Source organism: Astatotilapia calliptera, chromosome 22 (genome assembly GCF_900246225.1).
Source record: "Astatotilapia calliptera chromosome 22, fAstCal1.2, whole genome shotgun sequence".
Taxonomy (NCBI): domain Eukaryota; kingdom Metazoa; phylum Chordata; class Actinopteri; order Cichliformes; family Cichlidae; genus Astatotilapia; species Astatotilapia calliptera.
The window spans coordinates 9,777,671-9,798,241 of NC_039322.1; the positions used below are offsets into that span (position 1 = coordinate 9,777,671).

General features: G+C 40.7%; 1 protein-coding gene across 3 annotated transcripts in view; it reads right to left on the bottom strand.

Annotated features, from left to right (window-relative positions):
- Positions 1-924: 924 nt before the first annotated feature.
- The window catches only part of ext1c (exostoses (multiple) 1c), an 86,208-nt gene continuing 66,561 nt past the window's right edge, over positions 925-20,571 (bottom strand). For all 3 annotated transcript variants that reach the window (XM_026157439.1, XM_026157440.1, XM_026157441.1), the window contains exons 3-12: positions 16,676-16,769; positions 12,322-12,429; positions 10,661-10,780; positions 8,127-8,259; positions 7,584-7,702; positions 5,712-5,807; positions 5,225-5,311; positions 4,947-5,107; positions 1,759-1,930; positions 925-1,655 (exon numbers count right to left, since the gene is read on the bottom strand). In XM_026157439.1, the coding sequence (XP_026013224.1) occupies positions 1,470-1,655; positions 1,759-1,930; positions 4,947-5,107; positions 5,225-5,311; positions 5,712-5,807; positions 7,584-7,702; positions 8,127-8,259; positions 10,661-10,780; positions 12,322-12,429; positions 16,676-16,769 (1,276 nt within the window). In that variant the 3' untranslated portion in view covers positions 925-1,469. The remainder of the gene's footprint in view (positions 1,656-1,758; positions 1,931-4,946; positions 5,108-5,224; positions 5,312-5,711; positions 5,808-7,583; positions 7,703-8,126; positions 8,260-10,660; positions 10,781-12,321; positions 12,430-16,675; positions 16,770-20,571) is intronic.

Sequence of the window (20,571 nt, forward strand, 5' to 3'; positions counted from 1 at the left end):
TCATGTGAACTATAATAATAATAATAATAATGGATTGCATTTATATATCGCTTTTCGAGACCCTCATAAACTTAGTTCTTAGTTGACAAGAGTAGCGCCACGTGTTGTCTTCGGCTGCTGTAGCCAATCTGATTCAAGGTTTGATGTGTTGTGCATTCAGAGAAGCTCTTCTCGATATCTTGGTTGTAGAGAACGGCTGAGTTGGCTTTCTAGCAGCTCAAAGCAGTCTGTACATTCTCCTCTGACATCAACAGGGTATTTTCACACACTGACCTGGCGCTCTCCGTTCTTCTAAAGATGGTTGTATGGGAAAATCCCAGTAAACCTTCAGTTTCTGGAGTTCTCAGACCAACCCGTCTGGCGCCAACAACCATCCCACGTTCAGAGTTACTTAACTCACCTTTTTTCCCAACTCTGATTTTCAGGTTGCCTCAAACACATTTACTTGCCTAAGTTCACCGAGTTTTACTAGGTTTGGCATCACCATCCAGCAATTAGTCTGTCTTTTGCTCTGCATGACAAACATTTATCTGCATATATTCAAAATAAATGCCAACTTGGACTGCAAATGATAAATCCACTGGAACAAAGATTTTGGCTGTTTTCCTACAGATTTCGCTTATTCATTTAAAGGTAGTATTCATAATGATTAGTTGATTTCTATTTTTTGTGTGTTTTTCAAGAAACTGCTTGACAGTGTGATCTTCAGCAGTGTAACCAGAACTACATGATTCTTTTTATACGTTTGTAGCATAACTGGATGAAAGACAGACATGCCACAGCAGCCTCCCTGATTTCCTATCTTTGTTGCTTGTACCTTAAATTACAAGATGAACTTTGCCTCTGCTGGAAACGTGGCCACACACTATGTGTTTGGCAATTATGGGACAAAATATGTGAACATTCTGCAGCACGAGTCCAGAGTTTGCATTTATAAATCACTTTATTGGTCTTACAGTTAGCATTTTAATGTGAAATGATCTGTTTCCTTGGCAACAGTAACATGGAGACAGATGTTGCCAGCTGGAGTGCATGGCACCGATACCAGTCCCTTGGGTGCTCCTGGCATGAGATAGTCATTCTCTCCTTGTTGCCACTGCAGTAGCACTGACATTTGAAGTGTTCACAAATGTTCCTTTTTTGACTATTTTAATTGTCCTTTCTCAGCGACAGGGCCAATCACAAGGACTATTTTAAGGCCCCAAATTTCTCAAGATTCATGGAGGTTGGAGAAGCATTTGAAGTACTTTTTATAGACTCCTTTCTCTTAAGCTCTTTATATAGTTCAGATCTCCTTGGGTCTTTCTTGATGATTGTCCATGTCACCAATGGACCTCGGTGCCTTTTTGTCCACTTCCCATGCATGAATGACATGTCTTGAACTTTCTGTTACTTAGTAGCCATATTTGTCTGTCCAAAATGGCTCGAAACATGACTTCAACGCTCTCTAGTCTTTTTGTCCAGAAATGTTAGGCCCTCTCCAGGTCTTTGTACTTCTTGCGTAGGACGGACACTTGATCTTTGAAGAGAACGGGGTCCAGGCGAAACTGAGAATGCACCAGGGGCATGTAGCCAAACCAGTTGGCAAAGGAGTTGACGCACTCTTGCCTCTGGTTGAAGTGTTCAGGGTTGGCCCAAGGGACGCTCTTCGTACCCTGGGAGTAGAACAGGCACATGCTATTTAGCATCCAATCTTGTTCTAACAACCAAGTCAAGAGACTCCAGAGAGTATTACTTTGAAGACAATTCGGTACCTACCTGTGGACTGGGGAGCTCCTTGTACTGCTTCCTTTGAGCCACTTTGATCGGCGGCTGGTGAGTCACAGCAGAGACCAGGAAGTTCATCAGGATGTCCTCACAGTTGGAGGTGCGATCCACCAGAGTCCGCAGAGACTGAGGCAGGTAGTGAGTGAACAGGTAGTGGTAGTACCTGTGGGGAAGTTGAGAGTGTCACATAAACATACAATATTCATTGTATTCTTAAAGCCAGCAGACAATGGTGCTTTATATAAAAGAGATATGTTTAAAAAACCCCATCTGACAAAGATATGCTGCCACTTCTTCCGCCAATGTGCTCTACCTGTCTCGCTTTCAGTAGCTCTAATGATAGTTTTAGCCTCTCATACCTACACTCATCATACTGTAAATTTCTTTAGACAAGGGCCTCATCTAACCTAAAATAAAAATGTAACATAACATGATTAACTGGAGGTCAAGCAACCATCTGTTAGCAGGCTCGGTGACCTCTACAGAGTAGATGGTGTGATGTATGCTGATAATATATATCTAGGACAAGTTGATTTCTCCGCCGAGTGAGATTTAAGCTTTAAGGTGCCCAGCCGACTAAACTCCACTGATGCAATGCATATGTTCTTCAATATCAGTTTTAGGTGTATAGCGCTTTCAATTTACTTATCATTATATTTTCAGACTAAGCAACTGTCACTCTATTTTTTTAAAGAAGGTTTAATTGTGCTTCACAACCAAAATTGGCCACATTTATCTCTATGTAAGTTGCTGCCGTGGAGTCTCGGCGCGCCGTCAGATCAGTTTACTAATATGATATGCAGTAAAAATGAGATGAAGACTAAATTATCCATTCCCCCACTGAGCGAGTCGTGTTTTATAGGCTCACTATTCATTGGTATTTTTCTGTTTAAGCAGTAAAACGGGTTATTAAAGTTGGCGCTGATGTGTCTATAGGCTTTAGAGATTCAAATTAGCACGACAAAAACGTGTTTTTATTAAGTCTGCTGACAATAATGACCACATTGTCTCAAAATGTCACAAGGTTTCAACACCTTTTAAAGTACCCTGTCTGTGGTGTAATTACATTCTCATTGTATAAGAACTCCCATCCCTCTCCCATAGCACATAATCGACTTCGTGCTTTTCGAATTAATCAAACTGCTTGAAGTAATCCCTGAGTAATTCACTCTTGCCTTCTTTTTTTCCCCCTCCCGCTCACACAAATACATAATTATTCTTGATGCCTTTTCTTTCTGTTTGATTGTCCCTTATTGCTCATCATGTTGATATTTGTGCCATTATGTTCGGAGCTGCTAGAGTTCAAGTTCTCCCTTGCTCTCAGTTTTTAATCTTTGAAGCAGTCTGTTTTGAGAAGTTAATGTCTGTTCTGTATTAGTTTGTCAAATGTTGCAGTTATTATAGACGAATATATCAAACACATTAAAAAGTCTCAGTACACCCTGGAAAAATGAACAAACTTTTAAATTTAGCCATTTGTAGGAGCTCCTGTTTTCCTGTAGCTGCTTATGGAGCTTACACAACAGTAAGAACTTCATTTTTAACCATTGCCTCCTACAAAGCTGACTCAGTTTGTTAACATTTCTGGGATGTATGGACTGAACAGCCCTCTTCAGGTCTTGCCATAACCTCTCAGTTGAGAACTCAGCAATTCCATAACAACGATCTTCTACCTTTTCAACCATTCTTTTGCTGACTATACTATGAGCTTGCATTTTAAGGTCATGGACTCCTGCCCTGATAGTCTCATTTACAAAAAAAAATAAATTGATAATTCTTAAATTCATTGTTTGAATTCAGCAATTGCACGGCACTCAATCCCAGAGGGAGCAAAACAGCCCCAAACCATGCTCCCATGAGATTTTGTTGTTTTCCTTCCTTTAAACATATGTTGTTGTCAAAATGCTTTAAGTTTTGTCTCATCTACTCACACAACCTTCAGGTTTGGTAAACTTGGGATCTGCTGTATTATTTTGTTCTCGAAAAGCATCGTGTCCTTAAATTAAGGCCATTCTATTGAATATCTATTTTCATATAGTGGAAATATGAACAAAGATTTCGTTATGTTGCAAAGATTTCTATGATGGTTTTGCTGTTACCCTTGAGTTTTTCTCCGACCTCTCAGGATTGCATCCTGGTGTGATCTTTTCAAAGACAACTGCAGTGCTAAGAGAATCGATGAACAGCATTATGGGTTGTTATAAAAGATGCTGCAGTAGAGCTAATACTAAAGGGAATAGGAAAAGAAGCACTGAAGCGCCTTCTCTTATCATTTAGGTAATTTGATTAGCTCTAACTATGGCTGCCACCTAATTGTTTCTAAGTCATTTAACTCAGTTAGGAACCTTTGTAGGCAAACCTCCCTTGCAACATTGATATGCCTTATTTATAGAGGACACGCCAACTCACAACCCAATCTCATCTCCTTAATTGAAGCACTTGACTCCAAGTAGGAGAAACTGTCGGCACAAATATGTCTGTGAAGGTTCCCAGTCATCCAGGTCATCGTAGTCAAAGGAGCTTGCAAAGAAAAGCGTCTGGACTTCTTTAAGTTGCTTGAAGACGTTTCACCTCTCATCCGAACTGAAGAAGCTTCTCGGATGAGAGGTGAAATGTCTTCAAGCAACTTAAAGAAGTCCAGACGCTTTTCTTTGCAAGCTCCTTTGACTACGATGACCTGGATGACTGAGAACCTTCATAGACATATTGCCGTACATTTTGGGAGGAACACCCTTCAGAACTGAAGAAGCTTCTCGGATGAGAGGTGAAACGTCTTCAAGTAACTTAAAGAAGTCCAGATGCTTTTCTTTGCAAGCTCCTTTGACTGTCGGCACAAAGTTTCACATACTTTTTCCAGCATGGATTGGAAAGATTACTCACATCTGTATACATGAAAGTGACATGTCTATAAAGGCGACTGAAGATCAGACCAATTAATGTAGAACTTACAACTCCAATAAAATGTTTTCCTGCTGTTATGTAATAGCAAATTCAAATAATTTTTTTACCACCGGATATGTGAGACAAACCAAGATTTTGCTGGGTGATTCAACTAAAGTGTCTTTTTTCTTCCTTTGAACCTTTAATTAAAAGACTAGTAACCACAAAGAAAGTTTTCAGTTATAAAAAATATGAAACAAATTATTATTCATTATTTTTTCCCTCCTGCGTTCATGCACCTGTGGTAGAAGGCGGCTCCAGTTAGGACAATAGAGTAGTCGTTGGTCCATTTGGAGGTGTAGCCCCAGGCCCGCTTCAGGGGATCCCAGAAGTGGCTTCTGGGAGGATAGCCTACAATCCGCTCAGGGAAGCTCCGCCACACCAAGAAGGCAAAGTTCACCTGCAAGTACAGAAAAGGAAGATTCAGGGGTTTTTTTGTTTAGGAATATTAATTTATTCATGTACAGTATGTGGGCGCTTCTGCTGTATGTATTGTGTGTTGTACATGTCCACACACCTCACTTGTCAGTAGGACCGTATCCTCATCCAGACTCAGCACTGCTTCCGTCTCTATGGCAACATGAGGTAGAAACCGACTGGTGGTCTGCGAGAAAAACAAAGTCACTAGTTTTAGCTCTGGTGCTGTAGCCCGTGGGATGGCTGGCTTGTGCTCTGAGAGATTATGAAATACAGTAAATCATGTTGAGTGACTGAGATGGGTGAATCACTATAGGTTTTGCCTTGGGAGGAAGAAAAACGTCTGAAAAGACACACATGGAAGAAGGGTTGAGAAAGTAAATGCTGCACGGATCGGTGGACACGTCAGATAAACACGGATGGTAAGAAAGACCAAAAAAAGAGACATCAAGGCGAAAAATAGATTAGCAGATATAGACAGCGAGTGAGAGACGCATAAACAGACTGAGCAAGCGACAGTTTGTCATTCTGTCACTCAGACGTCACAGCAGGCTACAGCTTGAGTTGTGAGTGGCACTGGCCCTCACCTTCCTCCTGCCATCTGTCACAGTGAGGGGGACAGGCATAGGAGGCCATTTGCTCCGACTGGGTGGCGGTTTCTCGCTGTTCCACAGAATAATGATCTAAAACAGAAGAGAAGTGGAGCTCATGTAAAATGTCGACATATAGATGCATTAGATTGATTAGAAAAGTAGCTGTCATAAATCAGTCAGGGATTTCAGAGGTATGATCCCTCACCCATATGATATCCCATATCCCATATCCCATATGATAGTTTGCTCAATGATAAATTTTCATAGTCTACAGTTGCCTTAGGTACTCAAGTATCCAGACCACTTTAATTTTTGTACTCTTATTCACTTCATATCGGTGAAGTTTAATTTTTGGTGCTCTATGGGGTTTAAGTTTGGCCTTTAACTCAAGAACTACTAGAAACTTGTTCTAAAACCAAGTATGTATGCTTTGGTTTATTGTAATGCTGAGCAGGATTCCTGAGGGGTTTAATACAAATGAAAGTCAACACAGCCAGGCTTTCCCAGCTGATTTGACAAAACCTAAAACTCATTTGGAGATAACCAGTATCACAACAGTGGTTAACAACTTTCTCTTATTAAGTCGGGCTTTCTAGTTCAGGCTCTGTGCAATGTTCATATAAAAAGGTCATATAACTCTTCTTCAACACAAAATGATCCCTATTAGTGCCACGTACACGACTAAATATCTACATAAAAATTGTAACAGTAAAATGCAATACTGTTGCAAAAAAAGCAAGAGATTAAGGCTGCAAAAAACTGTTATTCTGGTACGTTAGCGCACACAGAGCTAAAAAAATAAGCATTTTAATTCAAGTTAATTATTTTAATGGCTGAGTGCACTCCCGATGCTTGTTTTTAAGGTAAGATATGGTTTAACAATGTTTATGTCAAAAAAAAAAAAGTATTCCCGCAGCAGAGAATCTGCATTACACTTAAAATATGGTGCTTTGAACATAACCTGCTCATGACTGCATTGTGTTCAGCATCAGTGATTTATCCAAGTAAAAAGAGAAACTCTTTTGAGAAATATAAAACGCCGATTTTAAGCTTGACGTAGCTTGCTAAACCACTAATCTTACTTTGTAGTTCACCCCTTTGGTCTCAAGTTGCATGTGCTCTTCAGCTGGTTTTCTTCAAGGACATCTCTGTTTTACTCAGAGCAGCTTCTCTTGCAACTTTTAGCTTAAAGACCTGATTGATGATGTGCTCCTGGGGATGGCTGCCCTTTTATTGGCAGATCATCTAATTCCTGCAGAGAACATCTACTGACTTGTTAGAGTGACTGTTGGGTTCCAGGTCACTTTCGCGACCATGGCATTTCTTGCTTGGTTGCACAGTCTGTCCAGATGCACAACTCTATGAAGTGTGGAGACTCATCTTTTTTTCCCCAGCTGCTCAATTTTATAACCTGGTGAGATCTATACTTCACTATAATTTTGCTCTGACATCACTGAATCTTATATATGCACAAACTAAATTATGCACAATCCATTCACTTTACGACAGAAGTTATTGAAGAGGAATTTGAAAAACAGTGGAGAGCACTGCAGCAGGAGTAGACATGGATGCTTTTCAAATGAGAGATTTGCAATAAAGGTATGATAGGCCCCGTGATAAACAGTTAAGAAAATAAATACCTGAAAGGCACTGTAGTACGTTCTCAACATTTCTTAAAATGTGTTTGCTTTGCCTTCAGGGGTTACTGAATGTAGCTTTATAGAAACATTCACAATTATGCATTTCAAGTTAAACTTACGATTATAATATGTGAAAAAGTGACTACTTTCTGAAGCAACTGTACACACAATCCAACTTTTGCTTATTATTATGACAAAGTTACATAGAGAATATCTCAGTATGTACCTGTGAGCAGTACTTTGACTTAGAGACCACCTGAAGTAGCTTCATGATTGGTTGAGACTGGGAGACCAATGGAGAGACAGCATGGATGACAGCAGTGAACTCCTGTCCTGGAGTGACTCCTGAGCAAAGTCATGAAACAAAGATGTGCACATGATGAAATGTCTTATCTGTCTGAACATGCGCAAGGTGCTGCTAATCTAAGCCTAATAATACTAATATTTATTTGTACTGAACATCATCAAAATAATTTCAAGCCACCATGAAGAATCTGAACATTTAAAACACTGTGCTGTAGAGAGCAATGCTGCAGTTTAATGCTGCCGTAATTTATAAAATAATGTATTTAAACCGGATAAAAGAACAAATATTTGGCAGGAATGCAAAATTAAAATCAATACAGACAAGAACTTAAGCAAATATTTGAGAACAATTTGTGTAATGTTGAGTGTGGCGTCTTAATTTTTCATCTCCTTTCCAACATCCTTAGCATGCAATCAAGATTCGCAAGCTGTGCTGATTTGTTTAAATAAACTCTGCATTTACCTAATCCAAGGTAGTAGAAAGGGAAATGTGCAAGATGAGTGGAGTACTCTGGCAGGACCAGCAGACCTCCTGGGAGGTAGTTCCACATGTACTTGTTCCTCGATATGTGAGAAAATACACGGTCCTTAATGATCTAAGAAAGGAAAAAAATTGGATGAGGTTCGACGTGGGTTGCAATGTGAGAAATACATGTTGGCTTTATGCATTAAAGTGGCTGTTGTACTCATCGAGTATGAGCCTGCATCACACTCATTTTTCCCCTTCTAAGCCAGTGCATGAGAATTTTAGAGCTTAATATAAACTGCACTGCAGTTCAAGTCCTGACACACTTGTCTCTGCATATTTTAGGAGTCCGTAATGACAGGATCTGTGTACTTCCCATTGTACACCAATAGGAGGTGTCCATGCAGCAGCAACACTGGCACCTGAAGTCCTCTGCCTCACTGACCTCAAGCTGACTGCACAGCTGTCTCTCGTGCGGAGGTCCCCTCTACATGCTGTATGCATTGTACATAACCAGCTTATCACTAACCTCCAGAACCTTCCTCTTATTATCATTTGCACAAATTCCACACACCAAATTAACTAGGAGCTCCCAGACTCCAGTTCATAAACATCTGATTATAAAGTTTACCACTCGTTCTGTGATTTCTTCAGATTTCAGCAGCATTAAATCTGTTGTTTACTCACATTGACTTTATCAGAGTGTTCAAAAACTTCTTATATAAGGAGGTTTGGCATTTCTTTTTATGCATCATCTAACTGCTGGGCCAACCTTCAAATGACATTCTCTGAGCCAGAGTAGCTATCTTTGCAATGCATTTCTTTGCAGCTTGTTCAAAGACAAAAAAGTGAAGAAAACTCCAAGCTCTTTGTAATTCCGGTTTAAGTTTTTTCTTCTACACCTGATGTGCAGCATATCAAAAGTCATAATAGTCACCAGTAAAGCAGAAACTGGCAGGTTGAGACTGATATTTAAGTAATGATATATAATTTCTATACATTTGGGGGATTTCTCTAAGACGGATCAGATGTGCTCTGCTTTGAAATGTTTCACAGACCTAATTCAACACAAAACTGAGATAGTGAAAGAGTGGAAATACAGACCATGGGCCAACCCTGTAATCATAATGATACAAGGGTGTTTGATTCAAATATGACAACTCTGCTGCAAACCAGTCTTCTGAAAGAGGACTGATGATACAGGACGCAGGCAGGAAAAAGGCACAGGAGTAGTAACTCCGCCTGTGTTTATAGCAGTTTTCACTTGAAACGTTCGAGTTCTGCACATTTCTGAATAGATCTGTATAGCAGCAGAGAAAAACTAGGTTTGCAGTATTACCCACACGCATATTTGTGGGACACGGATCTTGTGTTGACACTAGGGGGTCAAAGCTTAATGTGATACAAGCAAAGCGGATTTGTAAATTCCACTCCCACTTCAGTCAAAGAGCATTTGAGTACAGAGCAGGGCATGCTTTACCGTGAATATCCTTGTAACTGTAAAGTCTGTTAAATTCACCCCTTGCTTCTCCTGTGCAGTTTCAAAATATCAAAATGGCAAAGGCCAAAAATGTTCAGACTGAAGCTTCAGAACGGGACTTTACTAACCAATAACTGATGTCACCGTGGCTACAGTCATGTGAAAAATAAAGTTTTTACAAGAGTTTATGCAGTCCAGTGAAAGGCTAGGTATACCCCATGATTCAATGACTTTTAGTAATTCTTTTCAGACTTTATTAGTCTCTCACATGATTGTAGAGGAATCTTGGCTGACTCTTCTTCACAAAGTTCCTTCAGTTCATCAAGGTTTGTTGGCTTTTTTTTTTCCCAGCACAGCCCTCTTAAGGTCCCAACACAGCATTTCAGTTAGGTTGAGTTCTGGACTTTGCATCATTGCAATAACTTAATTCTTTACTTTTTCAGTCATTCTGTTTTATATTTGCTGCTATGTTTGGGATCAAGGCTCTCTTGCACAACCCAATTGCATAGTTCTTTTAATAAACAGAGGAGTTCATGGTCAATTTAGTAAGTATAGGCCTGATGTCTTGTGGGTGCAAAATAAACCCAAATCATCAGACCTCCACCTCCATGCTTGACAGTTGGTATGAGGCGTTTGTGCAGATAAGATCTGTTCACCAAACCTCTCTGTTTTATAATCCTCAGACTAAAGTGCCAAAGTAACTGGATGTGTAGTAACCTGTCTCATCAGATAGTTCAGTAAGTATTCAAAACCTCACTGAAGTACTAGAGCCAAACTGAAAAAATCTTGCCCTGAACTCACATATTACCTGTTAAGAGAGCTATGTTAGCTTGTTAGCATGTTAGATTGGAAATGTCTGAAAATGCTACAACAAGCAAGTGGTTTTTAAGTGTCCTACATGCTATACCCAGGCAGCACTCCATCCTCTGTTTCAAATCGTGAGTTTGGGCTTTGCCTTTGAATATCTGATCCTGGATTTTACCAACAACATCTGGTTGGATTTTCTGTGGCTGGACCTTATTATCAAGAGTTTGTCCATTCTTGGCCTGACCTCCAGTGTGGTGAGAACTATCTTGTCCACCGAGGAAAAGTAAGCTTCCCACAACATCTGTGTCCTTTGTCGTAGAGCCAGCACTCTCTCGTTCCCTACTGCTCTCACTGTAGATGGCACCTAAAGACAAAAGAGAAAAAATAACATGGTAAAATTTTTAAAAAAGCAATTTAAGAAAGAGAAAAAACAAATACGATTAAGATTTTTCCTTTGATGGTTGTCAATTTAAGGCGTACCTTTTAAAATAGTCTAGAACAGGATAAAAAGAGGGGTTGTTTAATTTGGCCCTCTAAAACATTTAACACAGATCTGATTTAGCGGCTGTCAATCAGATAATCAGACCCTGATTAGTGAGGATAAATTGGGGGTTTTAATGAACCACCAAAATTCATTCATTCATTTTAACTCAAAGTGGAAGAAATGCGTGTTAAACGGTGGGACGCCACAAAAATCTCCTCTTTTTTTTGAAAAATTCTCCTTCTTATTAATTACAGTGCATGTTAAAGATGGCTTCACTAATTTCATCTACTGTCTGCCTGCACTCAGCCTTGCATTAGTTGCGCTCAGATCATAGACGATGTGAACATCGGTGTCTAATATACGCCCGTTTCCAAGTGAGACTTTTGCAGGTGTGCAGAAATTCAACTGATGAGGTCAGCTCATTCAACCAATTCTACCCTAATTTGAAAATGTCTCCCTCGCCCTGAGCTCCAGGGAGCTCGTGCCTGCTCATTAGCTGAATGCCAATTCATGTCCTCTATTGGTCAGGATCAAAGCAGATCAATGCAGAGGAGACATGATGTAATTTGTGTGTGAGGGAGAGAGATAAAGGTTGTAGCAGGGAGAGAACTGGCTTTTCTCACTGGCTGTTTATTTGTACGTCCGTGTAACAAGGCGACACGGCGAGAGAGCGAGTGCTTTTGAAATAAAGCTGGATTAAGGCCTTTTGGGGTGTTTAATCTCAAAGAAGCTCGAAGCTGTAACCACCACGTTTGATACAGGTAATGCCTACCTGGATGTTCTGGATGTTTTCCAAGGTCCATGTTTGCATTTAAACTAAGCCAATCCTCTGCACAGATAGAGATAATACTGGCTATCAGTCTTTGTAAGCCTTACAAAGTAGGGTTTAGTGCTTGTGTTTTTCTTAAAAACTGTTTATTCTGTTAAAAATCGAATAATAGAACATCTGATTTAAAAATCGAAAGGTTGCGATACGCCCTAGATCCCTTAAGCTGGCTTCTTTGTTGAATATCAAATCCCTTCACATGTTTCCTCGCTACTGTTGCTGCCAAATAGTGGCATAATTCCAAAAGAAGGTGGTAAAATTTCTCAACTTCGCCTAATCCAACATGACTCCTAAACCAAGGATACATATCTCTGGATATGTCTTTAATTATAGTCATATATTCATCTGCTAGAACTGAAGACGCCTTATTTGATGACAGTGTATAACTTAAAGGCTTGTGAGCCACCCATGAACTAACACAATTGTTTGTTTTCTTCTTTAAATTATGAAAAAACGCAAGTATGTATTTTATGCAGATGTTATGCTAAGACCCAAAACATCCCGAATGAACATCTGGCCGTCAACACAATGTCTGCTTGCATGTGTTAAGGTGTTCACCTGTGTGCGGACACTTGTAAATGCTTATGTCCGTTACCTGAAGTAGTAATCTTTCGTCTCCCTCAATGACCGCTTGGTTCCACTGTATGACGTCAGAAAACGGCAGCTCCCAGCCGTTACTCAGCAGTACTGGGATACACGCCGCCTGGACACACACATGCAAATAGAAATAAGAGTTTAAAGAATCTTAAAGGAAACAGTGAAAATAAGAAACCAACTTGTGTAACGTAGGAGAAAATATAAGATTTGAGAAGCTGCAGATGAAATGGGTTCCTTCTAGTTTCTTATAGCCAGATCGCCCCTGATGGCACTAAACCCAGGATGTAGTGAGACTGCAAAATTTGGCTTTGTGGGAGAGAACATTTGCACGTGTGAGGCCGAAGCTGTAATCACGCTGCGTTACATACATAGATCTGGCTGTGCACGACTAATTCTTGAGAATACATAGAGCCACCCAAGAACCAAGCAGGCCTGCTTTGCCAGAGCCTTCCTTTTTTAAACGCGTAGGTTGCAGTGTCATAGGTTGTTGTTGTTTCCCAAAGAAAAGCGGATTTTGAAACTGGTAACGTGCAGAGAATGCCATGTGAAATTCACAGTCAAAAACAGGCTTATATCCACAGTTGACATCCAGTGAGTCAAAATAGGTTCCTTCTGATTCAGCCCTCCTTAGCTGCTGGCTTGGGCTCCCCTTTGGCAATAAATGCTATAGCTTGATATACAGCTGCATGAATACAATGTAGTCTGGAGGAGTGTAGCCCCAGCTGCTTGGCACTGTGATATCCCAAACTGGGCAGATAATATGATCAATGCTTCTGTGTGTGTGTGAGACCCTCACAGAGTGGCTGGAATGAGTAGTAACTTCATCTCTACTTTCCCTGGATACTCCGGAGGTTTGTTAAACACTGTCATTCATATAGATGCAAACACAGATGTGGCTGACTGGGCTGACTCACTCCACGCTAATTAGGTACAACCACTGAGGGGGACATGTGTGGGGTAAGAGGAACACTGAGGGAAAGAGAGCAGAGAAACTAAGAAGCAGTTGATGCGTTACAGCATAATGCTTCATTGAAGTGGATTTTTGATGTTGTCTTATTTCTTCATTTACTGACAGGTTTTTGATGTTGTTCTCCTTTTTTTTGCTACCCTTGCACCCCCTTTGGTCTTCCCCTCTCTGTAAATCTATCAGATTTTCTCCTTGTTTACTTGGTTTTTTCAATTTCTGTTTGCAGCACTTTCATCTCATCCTGCTCAGTTTTTCTTTCTACTCACTGTGGTCTAGACTGTTGGTAGATCTGGGTTTGTTTCCACCTTTTTTTTTTTAAAATTAAACCACCAGAGAGAACAGCACCGGCAGCTGATATTGTAGAAATCAACCACTCTCTCCGGCCCATCGAGACTTCCACGCTCCAGCGTTCCATCGGAGAATCAACCTGCTGAAGGACACTCGAGCAGGACCTGCACGTGCATGCGTGTGTGGGAATTAGCACCTGGTTAAAACAAGGTCAAATGAAGATCCTCGAGTGATAATCCAAGGCCTTTAATTTTAATTTTGCAGCAGCTCACCGGAGCCTTCTCCCTGAGAGATAAATCACTGTGAGGGTGAGCTTCAAACGTTTTAAAGCCCCCTCTGCCTGGAGGTAGAGGAAAATGAAGGCCTCTGTGCTGTGTAGTTGTTTTTGGTTTGTTTGCATTGGGAGACGAACAAGGGGAGGCTCTGAGCGATGGTGTATGTGGAGGAGTGTGCAAATGTGTGTCTGTGTGTATACTGGAAAGCTGGCAGCAAGTTTCCTACCACAGTGGTAATTGCCAGTTCTTCTGTGGGCTTGGCTAGCACCAAAAAAATAATACAAAAAAATGAAAAATGAAAAATAAAGAGTACACAAGTGAAAAATCTTAAAAAGCGCCTTGAAAGGAAGAGAGAGAGAGAGAGAGAGGCTGATACGGAGGAAAAAACAAGAAAAAAAAAGGAAGGCAAAGAGGAGAAAGGGACCGTGACAGCTACCTGCTGCCAAGCCGAGTGGGTTGTGTGTGGATTTGTCCATTCAGCAGACATCAGCGGCGGTGGGGCAGGCTGCCACTCCCATAGATGCTTCCGGACTATTCACGCAGTTAGAAACACACACTCACACACACCACGTAGCCCCAGAGAGCAGTGCAGCCAGGGAACACTGTAGCAGCCAGAGAGTTCAGTGTTCGGCAAAGCTAAAAACAGCCACTGCTGCTTCCTGCACTGGTGTGAGACCATCAACTTGGGTGGCAGAGTGAGAACTACAGCACACTGTTAAAGCGTTTAAACTATTCTCTCACTCCACTGCCTGTGGTGTCTTTATTGTTTGTGTGCTTGCACATTTCACTGATGGACTTAAATGAAGGATCCTAGAGTTTGTATAAGTGCTCGCTCGCGTCTGTGTGTGTTAATGGATCCATTTTAGGCTAAAAGGCCTTTCAAATAGCAAATAAAGACTTTATGGCTCAATCTGCATTCAGCATAGCACAAAGGTCTGGGGCAAAACATTTGCAGATGTGACCATTAAGGTGTCAACAACCAAAAACACTGCACAAACCGCAGCTTTGGAACATAAACATTCTGCATTCTTTGCACTTCCCTGTTGATTGAACGGTAGTATGTGAGATGGAGCTTGTTCGGCATGAACGGTTTCACTGCGGTTTAGTTATTCTAACAGCGTTGTGGGAAAATCAGCAGATAATGCTTTGATAGTTACTGTGTTAGTATAGTACATGTGGGATTTTATCTGATTGTTTATGCAGGATTTAGTAAAGTCCTGAAAATAACAACAGCGTTTTGTAAAGAGAAAACTTTTGAATCATGTTTTTATTAGTATGTTACTACATAGGCTTGAAAGTAATTACGATTGGTAAGCACACAGAGTCATGTGAAAAAGGTTTTCAGGACTCTGTGCAGTCCAGTGAAAAACCCCATGATTCAGTAGACGTAACCTTCTAGAACAAGTAGCAATAACTCGAATTGTTTTCTGTAGAACTTTCTCTCACATTGTTGTGAAGGAATTTTTGCCCATTCTTCTTTATAGAATTGCTTCACTTGATTGACGTTTGTGCTAACTCATTTATCCGCAGCTCTCTTAAAGTCCTGCCACTGCATTTCAATCAGGTTGTGGTCTGGACTGTGACTGGGCCATTGCAGCACCTCGACTTTTTTATTTTTTTCAGCCATTCAGGTGCGGATTTACTGCTGTGCTTGGGATCATTGCAATGTTGCATGACCCAATTTTAGCCTTGCTTTAGCTGTCAGATAGTCAGAGTTCACGGTCAACTTAATGACTGCAAGATGCTCAGGTGCTGTGCCTGCAACACGAGCTCAAATCATTGCACTTTTACCAATTTGCACACTTTTGCTATGAGGTGTATGTGCCGTGTTTGGTTTTTATTAAATGTGGTGCTGGTTTTCTCCTGGCAACCTTTGCAAACAAGCCATTCTTGTTCAGTCGTCTTCTAATTGGACTGTCGTGAGCTTCAAATTTAACATGCTAACTGAGCCCTGGGGAGTGTGAGATTTGTAGTTTGTAGTTTATCCGAACATTGCATGGAGTAACCTTGTTGTGAATTTGCTAGGGCGTTCACTCCTGAGAAGACTGGCAGCTGTCCCGAATGTTTTCCACTTGTGAACAGTCTTTCGTGCAGTAGAATGATGGACTTCAAATTATTTAGAAACGTCCTTAGAACCCTTCCCAGATTGATGGGTAGCAACAAATGCTGCTCTGAGGTCACTGTTGATGTCTTTCCTCTCTGGCATTGTGTTGAACGCACACTTAAATGTTCCAGACCGGCAAACCAAAACCTCTGCTTTTATAGAGGTGCTCACATTTGATCCTTTTATCAGCTGCATTTTATTAGTATTCCCTGGACGCTTTAACCTCTTAATACGTATAAAAGCAGTAGGGGTGGACTTTTTCACAGGACTGTAGAGACTCCTGTGAAACCTCTCATTATCACACTGTACGCCTTTTGCATAAAACATAATAATGTAAGCTTGTTTGAAACCAAGTTTAAATTGGCAACATTAACCATTCATAATCAAACAAGTAAAAATCTGGCATGATAATAAGATCATCTAATTTGCTTCATTCAGCTCCTGTTGGTATCTTAAGCAAAGAGCCCACCAACTGTTAGATCCTGACTCAAATAACACTAAAGCTCATCGGTACATGAAAGTGTGTAATATGCATGAGCAAGAACAGAAATATATCTAATCTCCAGAGAAATCAATAAAACTGTTGAATCTTTAAGCCATTATTTCGCATAGATGACTGGGCCTGAGAAATGTAGGTGTAAATCGTGAAAAATGACCTATGAGACTTTAAGGTGAATAATGGTCATAGCCAGCATTGTGCACAACAATATATATTTACCTGCAGTGACTCCAGGAAGCGGAAGGAGCCCAAGCGCCGACCTCGAGGCACCAAACAGAACGTGGAGTTGTGGAGGAGCTCCTGGTAATCAAACCTAGCAAAGTGGAATTATAACACATTGTTAGTCTTTATCAACATGCATATATGCAGAGGCAGCATTCATTCCTTATTAGCAACTGACCTTTTAATCCACAGGAGTTATTAAAAGCAGGCATAGCGAGTCATTTGTCATGATTCTGGCTACCTAACCAAGCTATGCAAAGTTTTGTAAGACAGCAGAAAGGTGGAAAAAGAAGAAATGTTATTGTGGCTGGAACCAGTTAAAGGAGAAACTAAAATCTAGAATTAGTCTCAATATTAATATGCTAACTGGTATATTAAAATTAATATTGCTACAGTCAGAATAGTTTTGTAAAAGCAGTGATGATTAAAAGCCATCACAGTGTGAAGGCCTAATCTACTAAAATGATAGCGAACAAATCGAATACATAGTCTGCCAATGTGGCAGCACATGCTCCCTCTAATACATCAAATTTAACATCTGTCACACATTAAATAAACCAGGATTTTTGTGGCTTTTCATTTCTGATATTTAGTCATAATGGCTCAGATTATGTGCCGTCATAAATCTTCCCTCTGCAGACACGTTGGCACCAGTACAGATAGCTACTGCATGTTGGAAAAGTATCTATCACTGAGCTCATAAGTAAATATGCCCTAATCTCTCTTCTCTGTTGTAGACAAGATGACTTGAACTCATGCCAAGTAAGAAATTTTGAGTGTACCCCTCCCACTGGCTGAGGTCCACTGCCTCACACTCGTATTTCATACTTCTACGATGCACAAGATCCCAAATGGAAACCCCTGAAACAATACTCTCCTTCATACCCTGAGTGGAACGGCAACGGTCGAGTGGCGTAACGGTTTCAGGGTAAAGAACTGCGGGGAAGAGTAAACAGATGAGGAAACAAACGGCCTCTTAAGCGAAAGTTCAACTTTCCCCCTTCTTTCTTCCTCCTCCACATCTCATCACTCCACCTCCCTGTTTAAGTCACCCCGCTCTTTTTCCTCAGCCCTCCCATGTCTCGGCATCCGGCGCTCGGCTTGTTGATTTGCAGCAGGAACATCACTGCAAAATATGCCTCCTATTAATCTTCTCGCACCCTCATTCATCTAACCCTTCATGAGTGACAAGATCCAGTCTTCCTTTGCTCCCCAGATGACAAAATTGGGCTTCCATTGCTCATGTTGGCAACGGTTAACACTGGCAGTTCTGGAGTTCAAGATCTGAAAGGATGTCACTGTTATAGCTCAGCGTTGGCTGCGTATCCACTATAAATGTGTCAAAACACACCGAACAGACACACACAGACCTACACAAACACTGGCATCAGTTTACTGAAAGACAGGCCTGTCTGGCGTTAGCTCCAGCTCCGCTCTGATATTCCTCCACCTGTTGATGGAGCTGACAGAGAGATATCTCCACTGTTTTATGCACATGCATACACGCGTAGGTGTGTGATGAGGATCTGTTTGCATGTACAACAGCACCAAACTCCAGTGAGCAGCGCTGATGTACATTTGAAATTAATCTTCCAGCAAAAATAACCGTCATGACTGTTAAAGAGATTTGCACAATGTATTTCTGAGGATTTGCTGTCCAAATCTTGTTCCAAGCTTGAGATTCGGGTAAAGATATGCGTTTAGTTATGCATGAGCAAATGAATTTGTAGATTGCATCTGTGAAAACGTACAGCTCCTCGGTGTATTCGTGTGTCTGAGCAAAGGGAATAAATAAATGTGTAAGTGAGAGTGTGTGCCGCATTCAAAAGTAAATGTCTTTTCTTCTGGAGTAAACACACTGACGTTTTTGGGCTTGCTGGTCTGAGAATACACAGATATTCTCCTAAACTGTGTATATGAGTGTGCCTTTGCCTCCACGTGCCTTTGCATCCATCGTATCTAATGCGAAACAGCGGGACCCCGTTGCATTTTTTAAACGTAGCGAGACCGAGCTGGTTAGCCTGACCCACTTCTGTCTCCGGGTTCTGTTGCCTCTGCGTCCCTGCATATGTTTTAATGTGTGTTTGATAATGCATAACTGCGACTCAGCTTGTCTGCATGCAACATGGTCTGTCTGCAAATCTCGCAGTCTGCTGTTCTTTAATGAGGGAATGCATCGATGCAGGGAACAAGTAAATCATTTAAAAGCACTTTGTTTTCAACGACAAACAACCAAGCCAGCTGCCTCTCCTCCAATCGCTCTCATTTTCTTTTCATCTGCCCCTTTGTTTCTGCGCCTTTCCTTTGACCACACATGTGTTTATTGATCTCCTCCGTCATACAGAGTCCACACGCAGATGTGCAAAGTGGGCAGTGTAGGTGTGTTTGTGCAATACACACAGGTGTAGATTAAGTAATAAATGCACATAAGTTAACAGGAAAATGAAGTATTTTATAATTCTGAAAGGAAAAATAAATTCCTTACTGATTCTTATATGGAATATCACAAAAACACAAAACCTAATCCCACATAAACAAAAGCGTACCGTTTGAATTTCCAGAGGTGGGACCAAGTCATTGTTTTGCAAGTCTCAAGTAAGTCTCAAGTCTTTATCCTCAAGTCTCAAGTCAAGTCTCAAGTAATGTCAGGCAAGTCAGAGTCGAGTCTCAAGTCACTGGTGTAAAAGTCCGAGTCAAGTCACAAGTCTGAAACTTTGAATTTCAAGTCCTTTCGAGTCTTTAAAAAAAAAAACGAAAAAATAATGTTGCAGTTATGCTAAATGTAAATATTAGACCATGTAATTTTTAAATCTGTGTTTTTCTCAACACATGACAAAATAGTGAACTTAGAAAATATACACAAATTGTGAAATTGCACCTCTTTAAAATGCAGCTCAATTAAACTTAGCTCCAAGAATAATTTTCACCGACAGTTCTGAGATAAGCTGCATGTTATTCTTGGATGCGGTTGTAGGACCGGCTTTAAAATCGCATGACAAAAATATCATACATATTAAAAAAAACTGTATCACCAACGTAGCCTGGAAAACATTTGCTAGTTAGATGAAGTCAGCCATCTCATCTTAGCATATTTATATGCATATTTATAATCATACGGTTCTTGGAGTGAGTGCATACACTCATGAAGTTTAGTAACTTCAGGTCACTGCAACAAGCCCAGGTACAGTTTACCGACGGATGGGTGCAGGACCTTGAAATGCACCGTGTAGAACGAAAGACCATCGTACGTATCATAAGTTTACCAGTCTCACAAATTGTCGTCATAAATACACATTCATTAACCGTTTATTAATAGGACCTTTGAGCTCAACGGTAATTAATTAGCAGTGGAAATAATTTCTGGTAGCATCACAGAAATGTAGCAGTGACAATAATATTGTATGCTGTAATCGTACTGGGCAATTAGTGATACAAAAAACCTGTTTTATCCTGTGAATAAAAGTATATGTTTTTGTCAATGTACCATAATAACAGAAGCGAAACGCAATATTGTGTCAGGACAATTCACTATTTATGCACAATAAACAAAGGAGCATAGCGCCACAATTTCTGTTCAGCGCCAGACTTGCTTGTAACCTATATCACCAATTATGTTAAGAAAAATGACGCATTAACTACAACAGCAGACTGACCTTCGTGTAAATGCTTGGAGCAGACTAACCTGTGAGCTGGAGGGTTCTGGGACGTTATATTTGATCTTTGAATGGCTGCAATCCAGGCCATCCGTCCGTCTTTGTTACTTTGGAAACATGGCTCGAACAATTTCTCTTCAACGACGTAATCCGATAAAAACGATCTCTTTACCCGTCGGCTTCCCGTGGCTGTCATGCGACCGGCTATTGCAGTTAATAATACAACAGCTTCTTGACATT